The sequence below is a fragment of the Copadichromis virginalis genome, linkage group LG4 (genome assembly GCF_057382275.1).
Source record: "Copadichromis virginalis isolate Kocher_CV1m ecotype Utaka linkage group LG4, C_Virginalis_male_GT1.1, whole genome shotgun sequence".
Taxonomy (NCBI): Eukaryota; Metazoa; Chordata; class Actinopteri; order Cichliformes; family Cichlidae; genus Copadichromis; species Copadichromis virginalis.
In genome coordinates this window covers 23825654-23850055 of record NC_140621.1, presented here as the reverse complement: position 1 = coordinate 23850055, position 24402 = coordinate 23825654, and the positions used below count along the sequence as shown (strand labels likewise).

The 24402-nt window shown below is 39.2% G+C and overlaps 4 protein-coding genes across 4 annotated transcripts; 1 reads left to right on the top strand and 3 right to left on the bottom strand.

Annotated features, from left to right (window-relative positions):
* Nucleotides 1-1607: 1607 nt before the first annotated feature.
* Nucleotides 1608-7104, bottom strand: LOC146711475 (inward rectifier potassium channel 2-like). The gene is made up of 2 exons (XM_085454330.1): nucleotides 6952-7104; nucleotides 1608-5083 (listed from the first exon to the last, which is right to left on the bottom strand). The coding sequence occupies exon 2, from the start codon at nucleotides 4833-4835 to the stop codon at nucleotides 3519-3521; it is 1317 nt and encodes a 438-aa protein (XP_085310456.1). The 5' UTR covers nucleotides 4836-5083; nucleotides 6952-7104; the 3' UTR covers nucleotides 1608-3518.
* Nucleotides 7105-7846: 742 nt separating this feature from the next.
* LOC146711474 (inward rectifier potassium channel 16-like) lies at nucleotides 7847-8990 on the bottom strand. The gene has a single exon (XM_085455434.1). The coding sequence runs from the start codon at nucleotides 8984-8986 to the stop codon at nucleotides 7847-7849; it is 1140 nt and encodes a 379-aa protein (XP_085311560.1). The 5' UTR covers nucleotides 8987-8990.
* A 6633-nt stretch (nucleotides 8991-15623) lies between these two features.
* Nucleotides 15624-18891, top strand: LOC146711473 (ligand-gated cation channel ZACN-like). The gene is made up of 9 exons (XM_085455433.1): nucleotides 15624-15798; nucleotides 15920-16062; nucleotides 16178-16222; nucleotides 16316-16422; nucleotides 16511-16680; nucleotides 17090-17205; nucleotides 17752-17962; nucleotides 18064-18222; nucleotides 18374-18891. Exons 1-9 carry the CDS (start codon nucleotides 15735-15737, stop codon nucleotides 18628-18630), a joined length of 1272 nt encoding a protein of 423 aa, XP_085311559.1. The 5' UTR covers nucleotides 15624-15734; the 3' UTR covers nucleotides 18631-18891.
* Nucleotides 18892-20002: 1111 nt separating this feature from the next.
* On the bottom strand, nucleotides 20003-23325 carry LOC146711472 (Golgi apparatus membrane protein TVP23 homolog B-like). Its single transcript, XM_085454329.1, has 8 exons — nucleotides 23271-23325; nucleotides 23054-23121; nucleotides 22819-22963; nucleotides 22588-22743; nucleotides 22251-22340; nucleotides 20736-20861; nucleotides 20516-20644; nucleotides 20003-20415 (listed from the first exon to the last, which is right to left on the bottom strand). Exons 1-8 carry the CDS (start codon nucleotides 23280-23282, stop codon nucleotides 20389-20391), a joined length of 753 nt encoding a protein of 250 aa, XP_085310455.1. The 5' UTR covers nucleotides 23283-23325; the 3' UTR covers nucleotides 20003-20388.
* Nucleotides 23326-24402: the final 1077 nt, after the last annotated feature.

The following is a 24402-nucleotide window of genomic DNA, read 5'->3' as shown; positions in this document are numbered from 1 at the left end:
TTTCTGATATAATTCCCTCCTAGATGTGACCAACTTTCCAGACTACAGACAGTCTTCCTCTTGAGCAATAAATATGACTGTGTTTTTAATACATTTTAAAATTATGACCATAAACTTTAAGCAAGCGATGGCCATTGAGATAATCCAGGGACATTTCTGCCTTTACAGACTTGACAGGAGGTCATATCTTAATGTGTTATTTATGTTCAGGTCTGAAACATGGAGTATGTCAGAGGGTTTTTTTTGTTCAAATTGCTGCAACTGCTACCATATTTAACATGAACCCATAAGCTATACTGTATGTTCTTTCGCGTGTTGGTTGACTCTGCTGGTTAATTGTTTATGTTTACATTCACCCTTCTAATCTGAAGGTCAGATTGATCAGTCTATTGCTAATAAGCCAGTTCAAGGGAATTCGCCAGAGAGACGTCATCAGAAGCATTGACAGGAGCTCTCAGGCCGGCGCTGGCTGTCGATTTCTTGCAAATAGGGCACGCAGCATGGACTAAACAGTCACCATCCACCATCCGCATCCAGTGAAATTTCTTTGTGATCATAGCAAAAGTTTAGAGATGATACTGGTGAAATTAAGAAGATATTTTTAGAAGGAAGCTACAAATATGGACTCGGCTTTATAGGATTTTACAGCTAATAAGAATTAAAATTAATTTTTTGCCTTTCTTTGACAACAAGATTGATTTTTACAGAAAATTGTAATTGTTGAACTAAAATTAATTTGCTATGAAGGAAAAAGGGATAACCCTCAATTTTATTCCAAACTCCAGCTTTGTGGCATTTTGATTGGCTAATGTGGAAAAAGCCCAGAGGCTTGGGACACTTCCTATGCAGAAACAAATCAAATCGGCCCACTGCCTCCCAGCGGATGTGCGAGATCAATCTGTTGCATTCAGCATGGATGAGACTAGGATCAGTCTGTGCTGTGGATGGAAAATAGCTAAATTTGCAGATAGCCGTGTCAACCTGCAAAACAGAAGTTCAGCTATTACTCAGCTACATTGATCAGACCTGTGGCTTAATAGTATTTTGTGCATGTAAATGCGGAATTAGAGGCATTGCATGGTGCATATCCTCTGCATATTGCATCTAGAATATTGGTTTGTTACGCAATTTGTTTTACTGAGCAGCACATATATCATTTCAACTGAAGCATCTAAGAGAATATGAGAGCATCTCCATTCAAAATAAAGTCTTAGCAAAGGATTTGAGTAGCAGAGCTACGCATTCTGATATTATACTGTTACATATCAACACTTTCCCTTGAGACATTGTACACCGCAGAATTTATTTCCCACAGTTTACGGAAAAAGGCAGAGAAAAGTGAAGTCGAAATTCTTTCCATTGTGTCATTAAAAATTATATCCAGTTAAGCCACCTGCCACTGTGGGCTTTCACAGAAGTGGAGTGGATCAGTTTGTTGAAATACAGAAATTGATGGCGTTAGCTTTGACAGCTGGAAATTTGGGTCACAGCACCACACAGCTCTTTATAAAGTTTTGCTGGGAAAAGCGACAGAGCAGGATGGATAGTTAGTCAGATCACAAGATCATGCAGACACAATATCTCCATGATGCGGAGTTTACAATTAATGCATCAACTTCACAATGATTTCATTTTATTAATTTTTTTATTGAAAAAAGGACAAACTGTTTTCAACAACTGCAATATCAGAATACAGTATTTGCATTATAATTTACAAAAGATAAAAAAAAAAAATCAGTTCAGTCTGTGGTTTGTGCAGGAAGGTGGGAAGACCCTGGTAGAAAAATAAAAATCTAAGACAGGAGAAGTGCCCATGTGAGATTTCCTTACCAAAAAAGCATTACAGTGTTCTGGCATCCACTGACATTATCCACGCTCGAATGTGTCATAATAACTCCTAGAGTAATAGGTAAAGCTTAATGTTACGTAAGACTGAAGTCAAGCCCTCTCCATCCGGCCAGGATTTCTGATTGTAAGTGAATTATTAGTCCTGATCTTTCATAAGACAAAGCAGGGGTCCATTCAGAAATGACAAATAACTTCACAAGACCCACAGTAAGGAAGCTAAAAGGTTAAAAAATTCCAAATTCTGCAAATCTCCCAAGTTGCCAAGAACACTGATGTTAAAATAACATGTTAAAAAGCTATTCAAATAATTCAGTGTTTCAAAAGCCAAGCTCTGTTAGATGAGGATCAGTTCAAGTTTCCAATTAACTAACAGATGTGTTACAGTTGCCTCTTATTAATATGTGCACATCTAGCTTTTAGGGAAATAACCTAGTTTCTGCTCTTACTGGGAGGAAAAATCTCAAATGAGGAAGAAAGTGCACTAAAGCTTTGGAAAACACACCGACAAGAGTCATGCTTGTCTATAGCTAGAAATAAAACTATAGGCTGCATCGGCAAACTTCAAAACGCTTTAAAACACAAATAATACATTTTGGCTTCTAGATTTCTGTCTGACATACAATATGTAACTTAGCAGCAGCTGTCATCAACATTCATAGCCTTGGCTAAAGGTTGAGCTTCCTGTCACTTTCCACCACTGAACAGTATTGCACATTACAACACAGAGACCTGTAAGAAGTGGCAGTATATTGCACAATGAATCACATCTTAATGCTACTCCTTCTGCTTTACATCTAATGCATTGTGTGCGTAGTCGAAGCCAAACCACCTGAGTGCCTCTACTGGGACTAAAACTTCTGTTAAGGCACACATTGCAAGAGATGCTCTATAGACAAGATGATAGGTTGAGGACAGCAGTGTACTTATGCCCGTAATCTGTGCAAGACATAATTTTAATCCTCAATCGAGCTTTCAGACCAACACATTGAAGAATACTGCAAATAAACTTCGCTAAGAGACCAGCTCATTAACAAATGATACCTTGTTTATTTAATGGTGGTTGAACTTGTAAAAATGTTATAGCCTGTTAAACAAAAATGTTGTCATTAAATGTATGATTAGAAATTTATAGGTTTGGGTTGTTGCTGCAAAGAATGATGAAAACATGTGATTCAAATAATTCCTTGTTTTTTATATATGTATAAAATTACATATATATAAAATTAGTCTAGCTAATCACACCTTGTGACATTTATTCCACAAGGATGAGGTATTACACCATAGATGAACCCCATGCAAAAAGTGCAAACTACGAATATGCAATTGATTAAATAGGCAAATTTAGTCATTAAATGAACTGACTATTCTAGTAAAATGTTTTACGGTGGATAATATTCTGCATTGTGCACGAAAACAAACTGCACAGTGTGTATTAGCGAAGGCATCGTTCCCATTTTATTCCTCTGACACCATGCAACCAGTTAATCTCTCACCACTTTCACCATACACAACACATTTGTCTGTACGTGTTGTTTCATGTGAGAGCTTCTGCATACTGAGAAGTTCATACTCAAATTGCAGGGTTTATTTGCCCTGTATTTTCAAACACAGCAATAGAGACCCAAGTCATACGAAGCTTCACGTACCCTGTGACAGTTTTTAACCTGGGTTCATATTTCTGATTCTACCGTCAAAGGCCTTGACTCTAAAGGCAAAGAGTCAAGGTTGCATTCAGAGTCTAACACCTCATCTGTGTTTCTGTCCTCAAGTGCGCAAACCTCAACACCCCTCATTACCATGTTTTCCTCCACCTCAAACTCCTCCTCCATTTCAACTTTTTCAAGAGCCACTTCATTCTCATAACAAAAGGAGTTCCTCGAGCTAGAGGCAGTGGACTTCTTCTCAGCCAGTTCCCTGGCACTACAGCTGGGCGTGCTGGGCACCTCATAGGTGTTGTCAAAGCGAGAATAGTCCACTTTATAGTAGTTCTTTTCTTCAAAGAGCACTGGCTCAAAGCGGTGGCCCCAGAGGATCTCACTGGCAATATAGGAGCTCCGACACTGAGTAGTCATGGCTGTGGCCTCGACCATGCCCTCGAGGATCACCACTATCTCAAACTCTGATGTTTCCAACTCCTGCTTGCTCAGCTCATAAAATGGGCTGTCCTCATCAATTTCATGAACAATGGTAATTGGAGAAACCAAGAAAATTCGGTCAATGCCACTGTCAAAGCCTACGTCAATGTCTACCTGATCCAGAGGGATGAACTCTCCCTCGGCAGTGGTACGGGACTTGAGGAGTTGGGCCCTTACATGGGCCTCCACCAGGTGACTCTTCCTCAGGTTTCCCACCCGCCACATCAGGCAAAGCTTGCCGTCCCTCATGGCCACTGTAGCATAGTGACTGAACACCAACGTCTCATTCCTCTTTTTGGGCTTTGCCATCTTGGCCATGACGGCACCGATGATAAAAGCATCAATGATGCAACCTACGATGCTTTGGAAGACGACCATAAAAACAGCAATGGGGCATTCCTCCGTCACATAGCGATAACCGTAGCCAATTGTGGTTTGTGTCTCCACTGAGAACAAAAAAGCAGCAGTAAAACTGTCCACGTTGGAAACACACATCTGCGTCTCATTCTCCAAGTCCCCATAAGAGAGAGCCACCAACCAAAAGACAAAGCCAAAAAACAGCCATGACAGCAGGAAAGAAAGGCAGAATATGACCAGCATCCAGCGCCAGCGAATGTCCACGCAGGTGGTGAAGATATCTGCCAGGTAACGCTGGCCTTTCTCGCTCATATTGATAAACTGCACATTGCAGTGGCCATCCTTCCTGACGAAGCGGCTCTGGTGGTGGTGCTGCGTATGCCCCTTGTTGACGTTGCCATTGCCGTAGCCATTTGGCATGGCAATATTCGCTAGCTTCATGCCATCTTCCTCAGAGGACACAATGCTGTAACGGTGGCCTCTCACACTCCCCATAGTTTCCTCTTGGGAGGGCTGGGCCGATTCTGCTTTGGAAAACAGTCTAAGTTTTTGGTAGAAGCGTTGGAGAAACAGTTTTAAATGATCTTGAGGACAAACTTGTGCAGAAAATGTGGGAAACAGGATTCAGTCCTGTGAGGGACGGGGGAGACTAGGTCTGTGCTTCTCTGCCAGTGATGAGCACTGTTGGTGAGGGCTGGTCACTCTTCTTTGATGCCTGGCTTGGACCTCATTAGTAAAGTGGGCTGTGGAAATTATAGACAGAGAGACAACATAGATCAGCACAGCTAGGTGTGTGGTAGCTGTTAAATAAATAATGCAGTGCACATCTAAAGTTAATAGCACAATTCTAGTATACTCTCAGAAAATGCATAAACTGAGCAGTCAGAAAGCACAGTCAACAGATTAGGTAAATTAGCAGTAATAGAAGGAAAGCATTAGACACCTGGCAAAGTAGGAAATTATGTTTACACTGCTTAATATAAGTATTAATTAGGGCGGGCCCTTCCTTGGGGAACGGAGTCAAATTATAGATCAAGTTCATGTTAATCTAGTAAATCTCTTAAAGAAAAATACATTACAAGCTGCAGCTCTGGACAGACATAACAGAATCATATGTTGCATGCATGTAAAAACCTATAGCACATTCACAAGCTATTACATGTCATTACTGAGCGAATACAGAGTTGCCCTGAACCACAATTAATGAAGCAGTAGCCTTGCTTTATATGTAATAGAACAACAAGGACAGCTAAATTAGAAAAGCTATTGACTTGATGTGTGTGGCATGAGAGGTCCATTAAAATACAACACCACAGGCTACAAAAGGTTATGGACAGCCAGACACGCTCTGGTGGTGCCAAAATAAATCACTGCTCCACTTTTAAAACTCATTATCTCATCAGAGATTCACATCTGAAGTGCATAAATGAAGTCCAGAGCCCTTTTCAGTGAATATTCTGATTGTTCTTAACTCTGAAATTGTAGCTCGTTAAAAAAAACAACAACAACAAAGCTCTTCGATAGTCATTCAAGTCATTTAAATTGTTTTGGATATTGTCAAAGGTCACATGGGATAAGATTTGCTGGACGTGGTTTCCCTGCATCATCTCTGTTTTCTCAACTTATTATGATGTCATTGTGGGGTCAACTTGAAACAGCAACAGGCCACTCATAATATGAGGCACCATTTACACAGAGCAAAGCATGCCAAAACATTATGTTTAATAGGTTTCAAGGTTTCAATGTATTTTACTTGGTATTTTCAGGAAATTTAAACCATGCTTGTTCCAAGTTTTAAATGTTTTATCTTATTTTGTTTTCTCCCATACACTTGCAAGGAGTCTTATACAAGCAATTATACTGGTGTATTGTGGGACACAAACTCAAACACTTGGATGGAGTCTCCAGCTTTGCAAGTCCTGATAAACCTGCACTGAGTGCATTGCAAGCTTCCTTCCTTATTGCACAGTTAGCTTTTATCTGCTCAGTATCACATCACTTATTACAGCAGGTTGTTTCATGGTGACAGAAAAGGCTTCCAAAGGCTGCACAACCTGGGATTGTTTGTTTTGCATGTGTTCTCATTTAGAGCTAACAGCTGAGGCAGATGGAAACTGGTTACATAAAGGTGGTCTATTTTTCATCACACAAATCGATATATATATATATATATATATATATATATATATATATATATATATATATACACATACATACATACATACATACATACATATATGTATGTGTATATATACATATATATAGATATAGATATACATATGTATGTATGCTGTATGTTATTTCCTTTTTTATTAGACAGTTAACAACATGTTTATCACGCGCCAACTACAGAGTTAAGAGTTTAGTTCAAATCAAAGACAATCCTTGCAGAACATCCAGTTCACATCCTGCAGTCTCTGAAACCACACTGCAACAACAATAATATTGTTGCAGAAAGTGGTATTACTTTCTGATCAAAACTTTTTATTCCTTAAAAACCGTGAAAAGTCATTTTTCACGTTTTTAACATCAACACGCACATTCAACTACTCCCAATGTCCCCACATCCATAACTACACAGAACATTCCCACAACACATGTTTTTACCTACCTGTTAGTCCTTGGCTGCAAATAGGATCGTTTCTTGTCGCAGTAAGTTCCATATGTGCGCCAGATATGCGCACTTTGCCCTTTTTTAAATCTCGACGTTCTGTTAGTATTTTTTTCTGGCTTCTCGTGTGGAGCTGTAAATTCTGCCATAACCCTCTCCAGCAATACTAGAGAAGATATTTGTGGTTGAAAAGACAGACTATAAAAAAACACGTGCGCATATCCCCGCCCCTGTGGCAGTGACAACCAATGGAAAGCTGCAGCGCCTGTTTAAGGTTTCTAGTCCAAAAAGAGGTTATATCGTTCTTATTTATTTATAGTTTATTTATTAATGTACTTTTTGGCAGACTGGGACACTCAGTGTACATCACTTTTAAAACTTCACGGTGAAACTGGAACCAAGCAACAAACATGCATGACGCTGGTCACAGGAATACAATGTAGGTAAGGTGGTAAGGTAAGGTGTTTGTTAATCGGTGTTTAACTCTAAAGTAAATAAAGTGACTGTGCGAGAACGATATGACTGTATCTCTGACCTGCACAAAAATCTCTAGGACTGCAGGAATATTGAGTGGGTGAACACAAGGGGGAGGTAAAGAGCTACAAAGGTAATTACATACACAGGACTCAAAGTAGTTTTTATGACTGGTACTATTTTTATCATGCAATTAGAAATAAAACCCATTTTAAAATGACCAAAGAGAAGATTTTTCCAGTTTATTTCACTTACACTTTCATTTTACATGGCAGAAGCAAACATGAATTTCTGAATGCTGTATTATATGATTTTACATTGGCTATAAACATATTTACAAAAGCTCACCTTATCACATAATCTTTATGGGAACAGTGAAAGTTGCATTTTAATTTCATTTTGATTTCTTTTGTCATTTCATCTACAAAAATGTTTGCAGGATCATCTCCTCATTGATGTTAAGATTCACCTGAGCAATGTGTCTGTTTCTCTTCCCTATTGGTATAAGTGTGGTGCCATCTGCAGGACGTCCCCTCCTGTTGTATTCCTCTGCACTGAGGAAAGGCACCGGCACCCATGTGGTCACATGAAAAAGACTGAAGTCCACCTTGTAGTGTTTCTTGCCCATTTTCAGCACGTCCTGGAAACGCTGGCCCCAGCGGATGTCTGCTGATGTGTAGGAAGCACGTGTTTGGTGGAGTATTCCTGTGGAGTCCCCTGTGTAGGTGAAAGAAACTACCAGCTCAAAGCGATTGTCCCGCAGGTTATCAGGACCCATGTTGTACAGGGGACTGCCAGGCTCTAGCTTGTGAATAATAGTGGTAGGTGTGGCGAGGACAATCTCCCGTTCCTCTATATCTAAGTCCTGGTAAGTGATTACAAGTGACCCCACTGGCTGTTTTACATAGCGGATTAACTGGACCCTGACGACCCCCTCCAGGATGTGATTACCTCTGAAGTCCCCGAGGCGCCATGACAGACACAGAACCCTGTCTCGTAAGTTGACCACCGCGCATCTGCTGAAACCCACCGTCTGGGCTCTCTTACGAGCAGATGCCATCTTAGCTACAACAACGCCAATGACAACTGTGTCAAGAAGACAGCTAAACACAGTTTGAATCGTCACCACAATGATAGCTACAATAGAGTTTTCGGTTACATGCCTGTAGCCGTAACCAATAGTCGCCCCGGTCTCCATTGAGAACAAAAATGCCCCAGTGAAGTCGCGCACATTTGAAACACAGAGATCGTCATCTGCATTATCACTGTCTCCATTTACATGGGCAATTAACCAATAACACAGACCAAAAAGAAGCCAAGACACAATATTATTAAGGGAGAAAATAAGGAACATCATTCTCCAGCGGATCTCTACAAGACTGGTGAAGATGTCGATCCAATATGTGGTCCAGTCTCCAGGGGCCTGTTGAAACATCACAGGGAATTTGCCATCTTTTTGCATGTAGCGGAGACTCTTTTCCTTCTTTGCATTTTGCCTGCCCAGCGTGTGGACTGTGGTGCAGCAGGTATCAATGACCTGCTCACTTCTTTCTGTGCTCATCTTGATTAAATCTAAAGTTCAGTCTCCTGCAGAAAGACAGAGATGACATGAAAATGCAGACTAAAATATCAAGTTTTTAGTTTACCTTGAATAACGTGTCATGTATTCATTCACTCATTACATGTGACTAAAATGTAGATGCAGACTCAAAACCTTCATGTTTTAGCAGCCACGGTCACTCTGTGCCTTTGGCTATTAGCAGAAAATGAGCAGGTGTGAAAAAATAGACCTCGTGATCACCTGCTTCTTGTTGGCTGATGATTAACTAAAAAGTTCCATTACAAAGCTTTCAATAAGCACTTATATGGCCACATTATAAAAAAGTGCAATTGTGAATAGGAATTTTTCTTTTCAGTTCTGTTAAATTACCAGCACTGAAAATAAGCCAGTTAATAAATCTACAGTTAGGCATAAAAAAATAGCGCTGTGGTCGCCCCTGGTCAGACTCATTAGTACAGATATGTGAAAAAAATTAATAAATCAGTCATCGTTCAGGGAATGATCAAACCACAAGCCGAGCATTGTAACTTGCACGCACACATTAATGTTTAAGTTTAGCCATCAATTGCATAGAAAGAGTTATATAAGACATTAAGAGAGGTCAGATATAATCCAGGTCCAAAACCATTTTTATCATATTGATACCAAATTGTTATTAGGGCAATTACACAGACTTATGTAAGCACGGCATGTTCCTCTGTTATATTGTAAGTATGCCATTTTCTTCCTCTTATGTTGTTTTTGTCTTGGACAAAACACCAGCTTTGTTTTACGGTAAAAAGAACAAACATGTATGTTTCTACCAGTGGGAAAAAAAGCCCAAAAAACAGTTACCAGGCAGATCTATGTCAATTTCATGGCATTTCAACAAGCTTCCATAAACACTAGTTTTCTGATCCTATTGTACTTAACCGTTATTTAAGTAAGAAGAATATTGCATTAACTTAGTTGGATCAATTTTTTTTTCAATTTCAATTTTCAACTGTTAATGATCAGAATTGTTAGATGTTACGCAGTGTGTATTTTTTTTATCCTGTCAAGCTTAATATTCTGTTTGAGTGCCTGACATAATTCTTTCATAATGATACGTCCTTTACTGTATTGTTTGTGCATTTTTCTTTACTTTAACACATTTTGCTTGCTAAATTACTCACTGTTACAGACTTTGTTGCTTTATATAGATTAGGCCCCGATCATCCAACAAGATTAACTCAAGCTATGGGAAAACCTATTTTCCTCAGTGAAAAACCTCTTTTTAATCACTTCGGCTAATCTCTTTAGTTTTGAATTTTAGCCAAGTTTGCTGTCTTCCAGATGTGACAATGGCCAGCAGGGAGCAGTGACCAGTGTTTTGATAACAGAGTGCAAATTGCAGGATGGAGGTGGACCCCTGCCTGGTGGCTTGGATCTCCGACTACCTCACCGACAGACCACAGTACGTCAGGCTGAAGGACATCACGTCTGACACAGTGGTCAGCAGCACAGGAGCACCACAGGGAACTGTGCTGTCCCCTCTTCTCTTCACCCTGTACACCTCTGACTTCTGCTACAACTCTGAATTATGCCACATTCAGAAGTTTGCAGATGACACGGCCATCATGGGGTGTATCTGGGATGATCAGGAAGAGGAGTACAGAAGTCTGGTGAGGAACTTTGTCGCATGGAGTCACACAAACCACCTGCAACTCAACACCTCAAAGACTAAGGAACTGGTTGTGGACTTCGGGAGGTCTAGAGCAGGTCCACTGCCGGTTCAGATAGAGGGGGAGGAGGTGGAGGTGGTCAACAAGTACAAGTACCTCGGGCTGTGGGTGGACAATAAACTGGACTGGTCATGCAACACAGAGTACCTGTATAAAAAAGCCCAAAGCTGACTGTACTTCCTCAGGAGGCTGAGGTCTTTTAACATCTGCAGGAAGCTCCTGAGGATGTTTTACCAGTCGGTGGTTGCTGGAGTACTTTTCTATGCTGTGGTGTGCTGGGGGAGCAGCACAGCAAAGAAGGACTCATCCAGGCTGGAGAAACTGATCAGGAGGGCTAGCTCTGTGGTCGGCATGAAGCTGGACACTCTGGTGACAGTGGCAGAGAAAAGGACATTAAAGAAACTGATGGACATTATGGACAATGCCAGGCATCCTCTGCACACGGCCATTAACAACCAGAAGAGTCTGTTCAGTGACAGGTTGCTTCTCCCAAAGACAAGAACTAACAGACTTAAAAACTCCTTTGTCCCACACGCCATCAGACTGTTTAACTCCTCTCTGGAGGGGAGAGGGAGGGGAAACAGGAGGACAAAGGAGGGAACAACTAAGCTGTAGTGCCTCTTCACCTCACTGTGCAATACCTTTTGTGCAATACTTTTGTAAATAGTCAACGGTGCAATAGACTCAATACTTGAAATGTGCAATTCACTTGTATTTTTATTTTTATTCCTATTTATTCTATTTATCCCCTTCGTATATTTTATTTATATTGTCTCTGTATTTATATATATGTGTGTGTGTATAACTCTGTAACTTCTGTCGGTGCTGTGCTTTTTTGGAAATCGAATTTCCCAGAGGAACCCACCCGAGGGATTAATAAAGTTCTATCTTATCTTATCTTATCTTATCTTATCTTAAATGACTTCTGAGAAATTAAAGTCATAAAAAGTTAAGGCCAGCTACTGTAACTTTTCACTCGAATCCTAAGAACTTAAGTCTCGGTTTGTCTCGGTTAATTAAGCAAAAATCTTGACCTTAGTGCGGTGTAGTTATTAATCTGTGTTTGTTATCGAAAGGGTAAATAATTACTCACCAACAACCTCTAACAGTTTTCACCTCCAAATGTTACCTCAGATGTCAAACTTTAATCACAGCTACTTCTTTTAGTAACACATAAAATAAGGCAAAGCCAAGACGGTTTTATCACTTTTTGTCTGCAGCACACACGCCTACTTCGGGTGTTATTGATATCATAAATGACACCTGACAATCAAAGGCACCGCTTTAAGCTTGTTACCAGTTTTGTTCTTCAGGATCTTAGTCACAGATCAATAAGCTATGTCCTTCCAGTGAGTGTTTTTATTACTTATTTGAATGAGCTGCGTGCTGTTGTTTATCTGCTCTCGAGATAAATGGCTACTCAATAGGTCTAATCTTACATCTCCTGTGGTTTAATTATGAAACCAAATAATGTTAATGTTTGTACAGTTGTGTCAATCAACATCATCTTCAAATCAGTGTTCATGACAGTTTAATAAATGTCAGCCCAAAAGATGAACTGTCTTATTTCTACTTTTTACTAAGTCTTCCATGGAAAACTATGTCAAGGTGATGTCTGCATTTTGGTATATGTTAAATTAATGCACAGAAAAAAACAGGAAAACAAGTGCAAAGGTATTTGGATTACAAGTAGGGGAATGCTAGACTCATATTTGCTGCAACAATCAGTCTGTTCCCTGAATGTCAAATGACAAGGACAGTCAGGTCTAAGAAAACTGAGACCACTCCCACCCTCGAGGAATTCTACAAGACAGTTGAAATGACACAGATCCAGTATGCTGTTAACTCATTGCAGTTTACAATGTATATATCACTATCACTTGTTTTTAAATGTCTTTCCAAATTAGTTCCTTGTTTTTAGAGTAATAATAATAATAAAAGATTATTTAGGATCCACTTATTATAACTGAATGTCTCTTTTGTTTTCTGTGAGTTTTGTGAGCTTTACTTTTATAAACGTAGCCTCTTGTCTTTTAAATATTATCAATTATTAAGTAAAAGAAACTATGCACTTTTTTTCTATTAGCGTTTTTTTTGTAGCTCACAAAGTTAATTCTTTTATTAGAAAATATGATCATTCGATTAAAAACGCTGTCTTACACATTAGGTACCCCTTTAATAAACCCATTGCAAAGCACAAACATGTTCAACTTACTTGCAGAGTAGATCAGAGTACGTCAGGTGTCACAAGTCCATCAATTCCACCAAGCATAAGACGATGTGTTGCTCAAGTTGTGGTAACCTTCATTTAGTTGGCTGCAAAGTGTGACATTGTAGGGGGCCGGCCTGGTCCTGACGCAAAGTCCCATTTTTTTGCGATATCACTGCTAGCATGTCTCCTTGAACCCTTATTGGATACAAGAATTTATGACCTATGGAATATTTTAGAAGTTCCTTACGACAAAACTGGTATGTCTGTTAAAGCCTTTTCATGTTAAAATTCTGTGCTTTATTAGAAAAGAAGTTAACCTTTGCTCAGTCATGTAAAGGCTTTGTCATTGGCACACAGATTTTCTTTGTCTCAATTGTCCCCAATTTAGCTCTGATAAGACAAGGAAGATCACAGGTGAACCGAAAGTACACACTACGTTTCAAACCACTTTTACTGCAGTCATAAGAGCAAATTTAGCTGCAACAAGGTCAGCAACAGCAAAACAAACTTCTTGTGCTTTCAAAAATAGAACATGATCGTCCCTCCATTTCAAAACCTGCCTGATTCACGAAGCTGGTTTTCTAAAGTAATGTGTGAAGACAGAGATAAGAGACATTCCTCTGAGAGATAACCTGGAAGGGAAGTTCATCAGTGTGTCACTTGCAAGCAGCAGCTTTATATTGAATAAGTGAAAACAGACAGGAAATAGTATATCTATTTAACTACATGACTGATAACACAAAAATATGAAGGTTACACAAGGGTGTATTGATTGGTTTATTGATTTATTTACAGTTTCTCCCTCCACACTGTGCAGGGCCATACAGGCCTATAAAGACATGTATGGCCCTGCACAGTGTGGAGGGAGAAACTGTAAATAAATAAGAGGTAAAAGTAAAAATGTAAACTAGTTAAAAGAAGATTTTGATCAGATAACCAATAAAATAAGCTCATACTGACTGTCAATTCAATTCATGTTTTTTAATACAGTGCCAAAATCACAACAACAGTCTCCTCAAGGTGCTCTATATTGTAAGGTAGACCCTACAATAATACATACTGAGAAAAACACGACAATCATATGACCCCCTATGGTGACAGTGGGAAGGAAAAACTCACTTTTAACAGGAAGAAACCTCCAGCAGAACCAGGCTCGGGGAGGGGCGGGGCCATCTGCCACGACCAGGTGGGGTGAGAGAAGGAAGACTGGACAAAAGACATACTGTGGAAGACAGCCAGAGATTAATAACAAGTAGGATTCAATATATTCAATATTGAATACATAATTCAATGTCTGCAAGGCTACACATTATGACATACCTGAATTAAGATTAGAATTAAAGGGCCATGCAAGTGATGGGCCAAGATTAATTCACTTTATTTTCAAGACTATTAGTAAGCATGTAGACCAGGGGTCCCCAATCCCAGTCCACGAGGGCCGGTGTCCCTGCAGGTTTTAGATCTCATCCTGGGTCAACACACCTGAATCAAATGATTAGGTCATTACCAGGCCTTTGGAGAACTTCAAGACATGTTGAGGAACTAATTTATCCATTTAAATCAGCTGTGATGGATCAAGGACGCATCTAAAACCTGCAGGGACAACGGGACTCATGGACTGGGATTGGGGACCACTGATGTAGACTATGTGTCTGTGACTGAAAGGTATGTGACTGCTATGGATTAGGAGTGATGCTGTAGTGATCCACCACGAAAAAGTGGTAAGGAAACAATCAGATTAAAGACAATCTACAGAGTTTTTAAGAGAAAGCTTTGATTAAAAAAGAAGATGGTGTTTTGAGCTGGAAAAAGAGGCAAGAAGGGTTTAATTTAAGAGATGTTGTTAAATCATGTGTCAAGCATGCAAGGAGTTAAATGTACAGTAGCACATGCTTTCCAGCACATAAAATATTACTGAGGCCAAATTTGTTTTTTTGTTTGTTTTTTTTTTTTAGAAATTTTAGTTTACTGGAACTATTATAACTATTTTCTTTATATTACAACTATGTAATCCAAATGCATATTAATTCAAATTTTCATTAACATAATATGACATAATTGCTGTACAATTCGAAATTTAAGGATGGCCTTAATTAAAATCAACACGCAGAGGCACAGCAGTTTGAAAGACAGAGAGATCTGTTTATTTTCGCATTGTTAATAATCCATAATTATACTGCCTATAGGGTACAGCAACAATATGTCTTTACATATGAAAAAATATGTATTGTACCAGCTCAATGCAGAATTTCGACTGAGCATTATGTAACTTAATAAGCTTCTGAGTGACTTCATCATGCAGCTGTCGAAACTAGATGTTTGATCAATGGTCACGCCTTTTTTCAACTTAACTTAAACCACAGATGTCTCAGATCTTTGTTCTGAATCTATGGCTGGCAGACCAGCCTCATTCAGCATTACTGTCTGTATTACTGGTTGCTTCAGTTCACTCTTATGTATGACATACACAGCCCATTGTTAGGCAGATTAGCATAGCTCTAATAACAAAAAGCAGCTGGAGCTACCTGTATCTGTCAGTAGGTAAAAATACACTGGAAATAAATGTGCTCTCTGTTTACACAGGATCACTCACGAACACACTGAACCCTCTGTAAATAACCATGTTATTGTGTTCCTAAAGGCTATTGTGCGTCAGTGTCTTGAAGCGTGCACACTCTAAGAGGTTACACGACATAGCTGGGTTATAAAAGTGACATGTTGGGCTGAACCTAAACAAGGACGATAGGACAGTTATGGTAAAAAGTTGCACACAACTGGTCGGTCAATTTGTAGTTTTTAGTTGGATATAAAGTCCGGTTTAGAGACTACAGAAATGCTGAAATTTCTTTCCCACAATTTAGTGAGGACTATGTTCTTACTGAGTGTAATAACTGTAGGTAAGTGCACCTTACTTTTGTCAAAGCTTATCCTACAAAATATATTGTAAGAGGGAGCAGAACAGTGAAAAAGTGTTGTAAAAAGTATTCAAACTTATGTTCAAACTTTCTCCAATTTTAGAACATGTGCATTCATCCAACTGCACAAGTCGCCGATGTCTGAGTAACGTGTTGATAGATAAAAATCTGTTGTCGCAGCCACAGAACGATAGCTGCACTCACGAAGTCCGAGTGCCAAAATTAGAGTACCAGACTCTGGAAGTTGTAAGTATTAACTTTTTGTAGTGGAGCTAATATATATATTTTCATTTCTCCATTTACACCTCTTTGGTGACTTTTCTGTATGACAGTTCTTTGTTACCTAATTTGTTTTCAACAGAACACAAAGCAACTCCGTCTACTAATTCTTCTACAAGCCTCGATCGTAAGCTTCAAAATACTTTTTAAAAAAGTAAAAAAAACAAACAAACCCCAAAACATTATTTTGAAAAAAATAAATTTTGATTTGAAAACACAGGAATGGGAAGATCCTGAGTTGGCGTGGGACACATCGGTGTACAAGTTTGATGAAGTAATTCTGCCAGTAGACAAAATCTGGACTCCAGAGCTCCTTGTAACAAACGCGTAAGTAGTTTCATCCAAGAGCCATCACTAAGCCAGTTCAAACAATGGCTAAAATTCTTCTGAGACATCACTTATCTCTTCTGTGTAGAATGACATCAACTCTGAAGCATGGCTCTGCTAATGTGCTGGTGTACAGTAACGGCACAGTGAAGGACGATCTGATCATAAATGCAGAAGTGGACTGTGAAGTTAACCTGTTCAACTATCCCTTCGCTTATGATGTGTGTCCTGTTGCAGTACAAGCCTGGGACACTGACAGTAAGCTCAGCAATTCACTAATATACTACATATGTGATCATTTCTGAGATGTGTTTTATAATGTCTCGTTTTCGCGTACTTTTTTGGCCATTTGTATAAGTTGAAATGTAAAATTTATGCATTACCATTTGAATGGAATTGTAATAATTTTAACAGTACGATAATCTCATAACAACACCGCTGATCACCGTTTATGATCAACGATCATAAAAGTGTAACATGGAAAAAAGCAGGGTAACTGCAGTTCTTCAATATAACTTAATTCATTGCAGGTCTTTGCTACCAGTTTTACTGCTTTTAATTTGTGTCTTACAATATTGCTAAGAAGTCACTCGATTACTGAAAAGAAATTATCTTTATGACTCTATTTTAAAATAAGCAATCTCAAAGCAGACTTAATTTTATTCAGAATGTGGTACAACACTGGTGTTTGGTGAAGTGAGACTAAGTGATAATAGTCACGGAGACTGGCAAACGATGGCTGCAATACTTCGGAAAAAACGAGATGACCGCAATTACATCCAGGTAAGTTCACCCAGGCCTGCCATTTGTAACTAAGGGTACTGCAGTGACTGTTTAAGAGTTAAATTCATTTTTATACACCCCCCCCCCCCCCCCCCTTCCAGCAGTTAAAAACGAATTAGACTAAAAATAAATTAAATGATTATCATTGTGTTTTTTGAATTCCTGAAGTTTAGAAGACATAGCCAGTGTCAACAAGGTTTGTTTCGGGGCCTTTACTGCAGTGACAAATTGTGTCACTGTCCAAAAATGAAAGAATCTGGCTGTACATAGACCCACTTTCTTTCGTGTGGGGGGGGGATTTGCTGGTTCTCTTGTCACATATGATGGTGACCCAACATCTTTTCAACAGCTAGGACGAGCAAAGAAAGGACTTATCTTATTAACTGCTGCATCCTTAGATAACGTCCTTTTCATCTTTAAATTGAACACTGGCTAACATTTATATACATAGGTGTAAAAAAATGTCAAGTGTTACAAAGATTCTTTCAAAAATGAAAAGCCACTTACTTTATTTCCTTCTGCTATGTTTTCTGTTATACTCCTAAGGTGGAACTAAAACTCAAACCTACCAACCCGTTCTTAACATTGATGCTGCCCAGTTATTTGATCCTCTTTGTTGATATAGTCAGCTTTGCTCTGCCACTGCGAGGTGGAGGACGCAATGCTTTCAAGGTCACCCTGGTGCTCAGCTTCACCCTGTTTATCAATATCCTAAATAGCCAGCTCCCTGGAGACAGTGAATGCAGCCCAATAATCCGTGAGTCATGTTACAAGAGAAACATGTGCACAAACAAACCGTATACATGGCCTCACACTGGGTGTTAAATAAAAAACCTGACTAATTTGTTTGTGCTGCAGGACCCCACTTCTGTATTTGCCTGATCTTCTTGGTTGTGAGCATGCTGGTGTCCATGCTAACTACTAGGCTATCCCTAGAAGGCCAACTGGTTTTCTGCTGTTGGTCCAAAGGATCAGCCCCCAAAATTACAGAAAACAAGGAACAAAATGAGGATGAGGGTGAGGAAGACTTGACTGTAGAGCAAATCCTGCAAATATTGAAACTGTAAATTGTTACTATGTATGAGGTGTCTTGATGTTTATTGAGGCTTGATTTTTTTTTTAGTAATAATGGCATAACCTATTCTAACTATGATTTCAATCCCTCCAGAAACTAAAGCTGACATTAGCACCATCAAGCCGAATGGCTCAGAGAACAGTCGAATACTCAGAAAAGTGGCCAAATACTTGGAAACTCATGAGACCAACGAAGCGGAAAAGGAGAGACAACACAAGTTTGCCGACATGTTGGACAAGACTTTTTTCTGGATCTATTTCATTGGTGGCCTTGGATACCTTGTTATGATGACTCTAATAATGTTAAATTATAAATGTGAAGTTAACCATTTTGATTTCTGGCATAACTGATGTGCATTAAGAGCTGCTCTTAAAACCAAACTACATTTATTTAAAGCTAAATCTTAGGGTACATGTCAGCTGCAATGACTGATAAAAACCTCTGCATGTGTGTATTAGATTAGTTAAACCACACTGTCACTATGATATGCTAATTACAGATGTCTACAGATGTGTGCAAATGTGTAGTTGTACTGTGTCTTTGGGTGTTTAGCAAAAAAGATGTTATTGCATACTTCTAAAAATAAGAGAAATAAAGACATTTAACTTTCACCATGAACTAAAAATCATTTTTAGGGTTTCTTTATTGTGATTATATCCACATATTTACCAGATCTGCTAAACCCAAGTGTTCCTTTGTTGCCACCAAGTGGCTGAATGATTCACCTGCAGTCTGGCGACAACGTTATTAATCCTCTTTGACATATTTATGAGATTAGCTAGTAGCTGGACCTCTGTTTATCTGCACAACACTACTAAATTGTGAGGATGTTCATATTTAGAATTTGGGACGATATACAGTCATCAGGCACATTATTAGGTACAGCTTTCAAGTACTGGGTTGGGGTTTCTTTTGCCAGAACTGCCTTATTCATGGAATATTCAACACAGTGCTGGAAACTATCTTTAGTTTCTGGTCCACATTGACATGATACCATTACATGCTGGCTGGAGATTTGTCGGTTTCACTTCAATGGTGAAAATCTCTCCTTCCAGCACGTTCCAAAGATGCCCTATTGAGATTGCGATCAGGTGACTGCGCAGGCCATTTGAGTACAGTGAACTCTTTGTCATGTTCAGGAAACCAGTTTGAGATCATTTCAGCTTCATGGCAGTGGGTACTAAGGGACCCAAAGTGTGCCAAGAAATGATCCTGTATACCATTACGCCGCCACCTCCTTGACAGGAGGCAAGATGAATCCATACTTTCATGCTGTTTATGCCATATTCTAACCTAGTATCGGAGTGCTACAGCAGAAATTGAGACAATCGTCTATTGTTCAATTTGCATGAAAATTGTAGCCACAGTTTCCTCCTCTTAGCTGGCAACAGTGGCACCTGGTTTGGACTTCTGTATGCCTTGGTGATAACAAGTGGTTATTTGTTTGACTTACTGTTACTTTTCCTTGCGTTAATGAGCAGCTAAGAAAGTCAATACCCATTTCATAGTTTTGACATTCTTATTGGTGGAAAGCACCACAAGATAATAGTCCCTGGCTCTATGAAATCTGATGGGTCACATGACGAAATCTCATGACACATACAAGAGTGTTTTAAGAGAGTATAGACATGCTGAATCTTTCCTAAGCCTTTTAAATACTTTTTGACGACAATAATATATTTGGACTACCACAATGGTAAGATTCAAATTTCAACCCAAAAATGACAGTAAACCTTTATTTTCTTATTTACCATAACATATAATTTCCCATAAACATACCTTAACAAAAATGACCAACTTTTGTATAAATTTACAGCTAAACTGCAAAACACTTTGTCTTTACAATACCCAATATCAAACACCATAAAAAGGGTAGGTAGCAGGTAATTACATACATTTTCCCAATAATGCACAGTAAAATGTATTTTTCCATGAGGCTACAAAAATGCATGAGTTGTCAAAGGCTACAAAGTGGCACACCCTCAAGATAAAAGGAATGATTTCCTTATCCAAATCCTCTTCCTGGAATTGAAATCACCCATGTGCTGTGAAAGAAGACCAAACACCTTTTTTTTTTAATAAGAAACAGGCCCATCCAGCAGCTGACTTCAAAAACTTTCTGGTTGCTTCGTTGCCTTTGTTTTAAAAAAGAAAAAAAAAAGAGGAAAATATTAATGTAAAAGTTCATTAGACAAACTACAGAAAAGAAGGGCTAATGTATGATGATTCACATACCCGTTTAAGAATCTGGACACCGAGATAGTTCTTTGCCATGTTTCTCAGGTTAGACTTTCTACCCACCTTGCACCTGACATAACCATACAGGTTTGCCCATTGTAAAACCAAGCCCAATATTACCACAACCTGGAGGAAACAAGAAGTAGATGTCAGCCAATAATCAGCAGCTATTTAAGTTGTCAGGAATGTGTCTTACACGCTGAAACTCTAAACTGACCAGCCATTTAATATTAAAGGAGAAGACAGTGCTGAACACAAACAGGATCCAGAAAATGGGGCAGACAAGAAGGCCGAGCCAGAATACCCGGGATTCTGCGCTGGACTTTGTGTTTTTGCTGTGCGTCTGTTAAGAAAAGTAGACATATTTAAAGATATATATACACATGTTATATCACCATCAGTCAAATGAAAAAGGAAGATGTCACATAAATCTGTGCAGTCTGTCCTGTCCACCCCATGATTCAGTGGCTTGTAGAACCACTTTTAGCAGCAGTAAGTTAAAGAACTTGAAGTGATTGTTTTCTGGATGAGTTTCTCACAATGTTGTGTTGGACTCTTCTTTGTACCATTTGCTTCAATTCATTGAGGTTTTCGAGCTCTGAGTCTTTTCTTTGTGTGGTGTAGATCTGCTGTTGTGCTTAGGATCATTATCCTGACATATGGACCAATTTCAATACTTTAGCATCCAGAGGTGTTCACAGTTGACTCACTGACTGCAAGGTGCACAGGTCTTGTCAGTAAGAAGTATATGTGGTGACATGTTGAGTTTGGTTTTCTTTAAATATGTCCAATGAACATTATTCCTAAAGACTTGTGGTTTGTTCAGATGGCCTAAGATACCAAGATACCAGAGAAGAGTTTTTTTCTCTCACAAAACCTTCCAAATAAGCCACACAGTAATTCTCTAAACATGCAAACTGAGGCCTGTAGAGTCTAAGATGTTGCAACTAGGTTGCATAGGTCAGATCGCATTATATGATCTGACCTTGGAGTGAATTTGCTGGCATGGCCACATATTAAAATCAACAGGTCAGCAAACTACCAACAGCTTTTTTAGAGGTTCTTACACTTGCTGATCAATTAATCAAGTACATTTGATTTAAAGAACTTGGATGTTTCTTACTCTTTTAATTCCAATGGAAGCAGTAAGAGTGTGGAAACTCTTTTTTTAGGTGACTGTATATTGTGGCTGTGTATGTACATTTTCCCTTGTTTTTCTATTTTTCCATCTATAAGCTGGTGGTTTAAACCTTTCATACCTGATGTCTGTGAAGGTTCTAAGTCATCCGGGTCATTGTAGTCTAAGGAAGCGGTCCCCAACTTTTTTTCCGCGACGGACCGGTTTATGTCCAACAATATTTTCACGGACCGGCCTTTAAGGTGTCATGGATGAATACAACAAAATAAAACCAGTACCGGTACCAAAGGAAAAAAAAGATTTATTCATAACATATGGGAAAAGACCCAGGGAAACCGGGTTAATGATAAAAACGATTCAAAAATAATGCTAAAAATCGATAAAACCCCTGAAAACCATTCAACAAGCTTCTTCGGCTTTGGTGGAGAGTCACACATTTTTAAGCTTAAAAACTTGTGACTCTCTCTTCTGTTCTTAGAACAGAAGAAGCTTCTCGGATGAGAGGTGAAACATCTTAAAGAAACTTAGAGAAGATCAGATTCTTTTCTTTCCAAGCTCCTTAGACCCATTCAAAGCTGATTAGTTCCTACTTGCCTTCTTTGACTCAAACACCCAGTGGCTCTTCCCATTTTCATCCACTTGATTCCACCATCGAAGACCCACCAACAATCTGCCGGATACATTCTAAAACCCACAAGGTAAATTGTCATAATCTTTTCCAGATGCATTTAGTAATTTTTTTCTAATAAATGATAAAGTAAAAAGATAAAAAATCTCAATGCAGTGGTAAATGGTAAATGGCCTGTATTTGTATAGCGCTTTACTAGTCCTTAAGGACCCCAAAGCGCTTTACACATCCAGTCATCCACACATTCACACACTGGTGATGGCAAGCTACATTGTAGCCACAGCCACCCTGGGGCGCACTGACAGAGGCGAGGCTGCCGGACTCTGACCACCACCAGTCGGCAACGGGTGAAGTGTCTTGCCCAAGGACACAACGACTGAGACTGTCGGAGCCAGGGCTCGAACTGGCAACCTTCCAATTACAAGATGAACTGCCAACTCTTGAGGCACGATCTATTCCCTTATAAAAAAAAAAAATTATGCGTGGCAGCTACTTATATAACTGCATTTAGCCCTGTGGTAAAACGTTACCCACCTTGACAGTCCAGAAGTCACATGATAGCAGAAGTATGATGGTGACCATGCAGACAACAAAGCGACCGCTGAGAATGTCACAGAAGAGATAAACCAAGATGGCACTTGTTCGGAAGAAGAGATGGAAAAAAGACACCAGAGGATGTCTGAAACCCCCAAATGGAGAATTTAGTTCGTGGTTAAGGAGGTTTGGGCTAAAAAAAATAAAAAAAAACACATTAAGTGCAACATCTTACCTCATTTTGGACCTTTTTCTCTGGTTATTCTCATCCTCTTCTCCAAAAAGAGGGGCATCCTGAGTGTCCTGAAACCAGAACAAAGTTAAACACACCGAGAAAAGTACCTGCTACGGCGCTTTACTCTTATTTGATAAATATTAAACAGTCTAAAACGCCTATTTCAAAAAATAATCTCTTCTAAATACTGATACAACTCAAATTTAAGCTCGATCACCTGTCTCTGCATTTTGGCACCAGAAAGCTCTACTTCCTGGTGACGTGTAGTAAACAAACCCGTGTGCTAAGGACCCCGCGAAGGTGTGGCTTTGAATTTGCCAGACACAAAGGTAAGCGCAACACTCCCAAATACCTAGATTATCCGTTTATGTTTTAAGCTTGTTGTATTAATAAGTAGCCTATCTGCTGTACGGGCTCTGGGAAAGCGTTTTCTTTGTTGCGTTTTAACTTATTTGTTTTGTAATTTTTAAAAAGGGCAGTAAGGGCAAGGAACTCGAGAGGCGAAAGTTAATTGGTCATTACACTACAACACCGGCGCGTGTCAGAGCAGGTGAGTCGTCACAACTCTCTTTACAGTCACTGGGCCAGTACAAAGGTAACGCTGGGATGTATTTTTTCAATTATTATGGCATCTATAATCTATCTATAGTCTTCAAACAGAAGGGCGTAAACCCCCCAAAACTAATGCAGCCAGTGATTCGACATAAAAAGTTCTGTATTTATAGCACCATTTAAATCGCTAGTGAAGTTAGAAATGTGAACATTTCTGACCGATTCTTTTCGTTTGTGTGTGTGGTGGTTGGGAGATGATTTTTTTCATTCGTTTTTTTTTTCTTAAGCTATACAGGAAAAGACGTGGGCAAAGCAGATCTGACTAGTCGTATTTATTGTAAGGTCTTCACTGTTTTCAATAGGGCTGTGCGATATGACCAAAATCTCATAACCCGATATAAGACATCTATCATCCCGATAACGATATAAATCACAAAAATATAACATTTTCTGTAAATTCTGTGAATCTCGGGCAGCTCGACTTGCGGGAAGTGTTTCCAGCTGCGCGTCATGTACCTGGAGTCGAGTGTTTTAACAGATGCATGAAACTATACATTTTAAGACATAAGTTGTAAAGGCCACCGTTTTCTTTGTGAGTATTTATTACACGGTGTGCCGCGGGGAAAAGCCTGTTCTAACGTTTGAGTCTAAGGTTTATTTTTTAGCACCTGGCGGCTTTTTTACTTCTCATCCGTAAATAATCTGCTCTTTCAAGTGATTCAGTTTATTTTGAAAAATCTCAACAGGATCTTGAGCTTTATTGTGAAAGTTTTATGTGGAACTTAAACAAGCGGACA

Bases quoted from the DNA above. Each gene is read 5' to 3' on its own strand.
- LOC146711472 (XM_085454329.1), bottom strand. The intron at 20,862-22,250 runs GCAAGTAGGAAC...TTTTCTTAACAG, and splicing joins GGGTGTTTGAGTCAAAGAAG to ACGCACAGCAAAAACACAAA. The intron at 20,645-20,735 runs GTCAGTTTAGAG...TGTTTCCTCCAG, and splicing joins CCTTTAATATTAAATGGCTG to GTTGTGGTAATATTGGGCTT.
- LOC146711473 (XM_085455433.1), top strand. From the start codon at position 15,735: ATGCTGAAATTTCTTTCCCACAATTTAGTGAGGACTATGTTCTTACTG. The intron at 15,799-15,919 runs GTAAGTGCACCT...CTCCAATTTTAG, and splicing joins ACTGAGTGTAATAACTGTAG to AACATGTGCATTCATCCAAC. The intron at 16,063-16,177 runs GTAAGTATTAAC...TGTTTTCAACAG, and splicing joins AGTACCAGACTCTGGAAGTT to AACACAAAGCAACTCCGTCT.
- LOC146711475 (XM_085454330.1), bottom strand. From the start codon at position 4,835: ATGGGGAGTGTGAGAGGCCACCGTTACAGCATTGTGTCCTCTGAGGAA.
- LOC146711474 (XM_085455434.1), bottom strand. From the start codon at position 8,986: ATGAGCACAGAAAGAAGTGAGCAGGTCATTGATACCTGCTGCACCACA.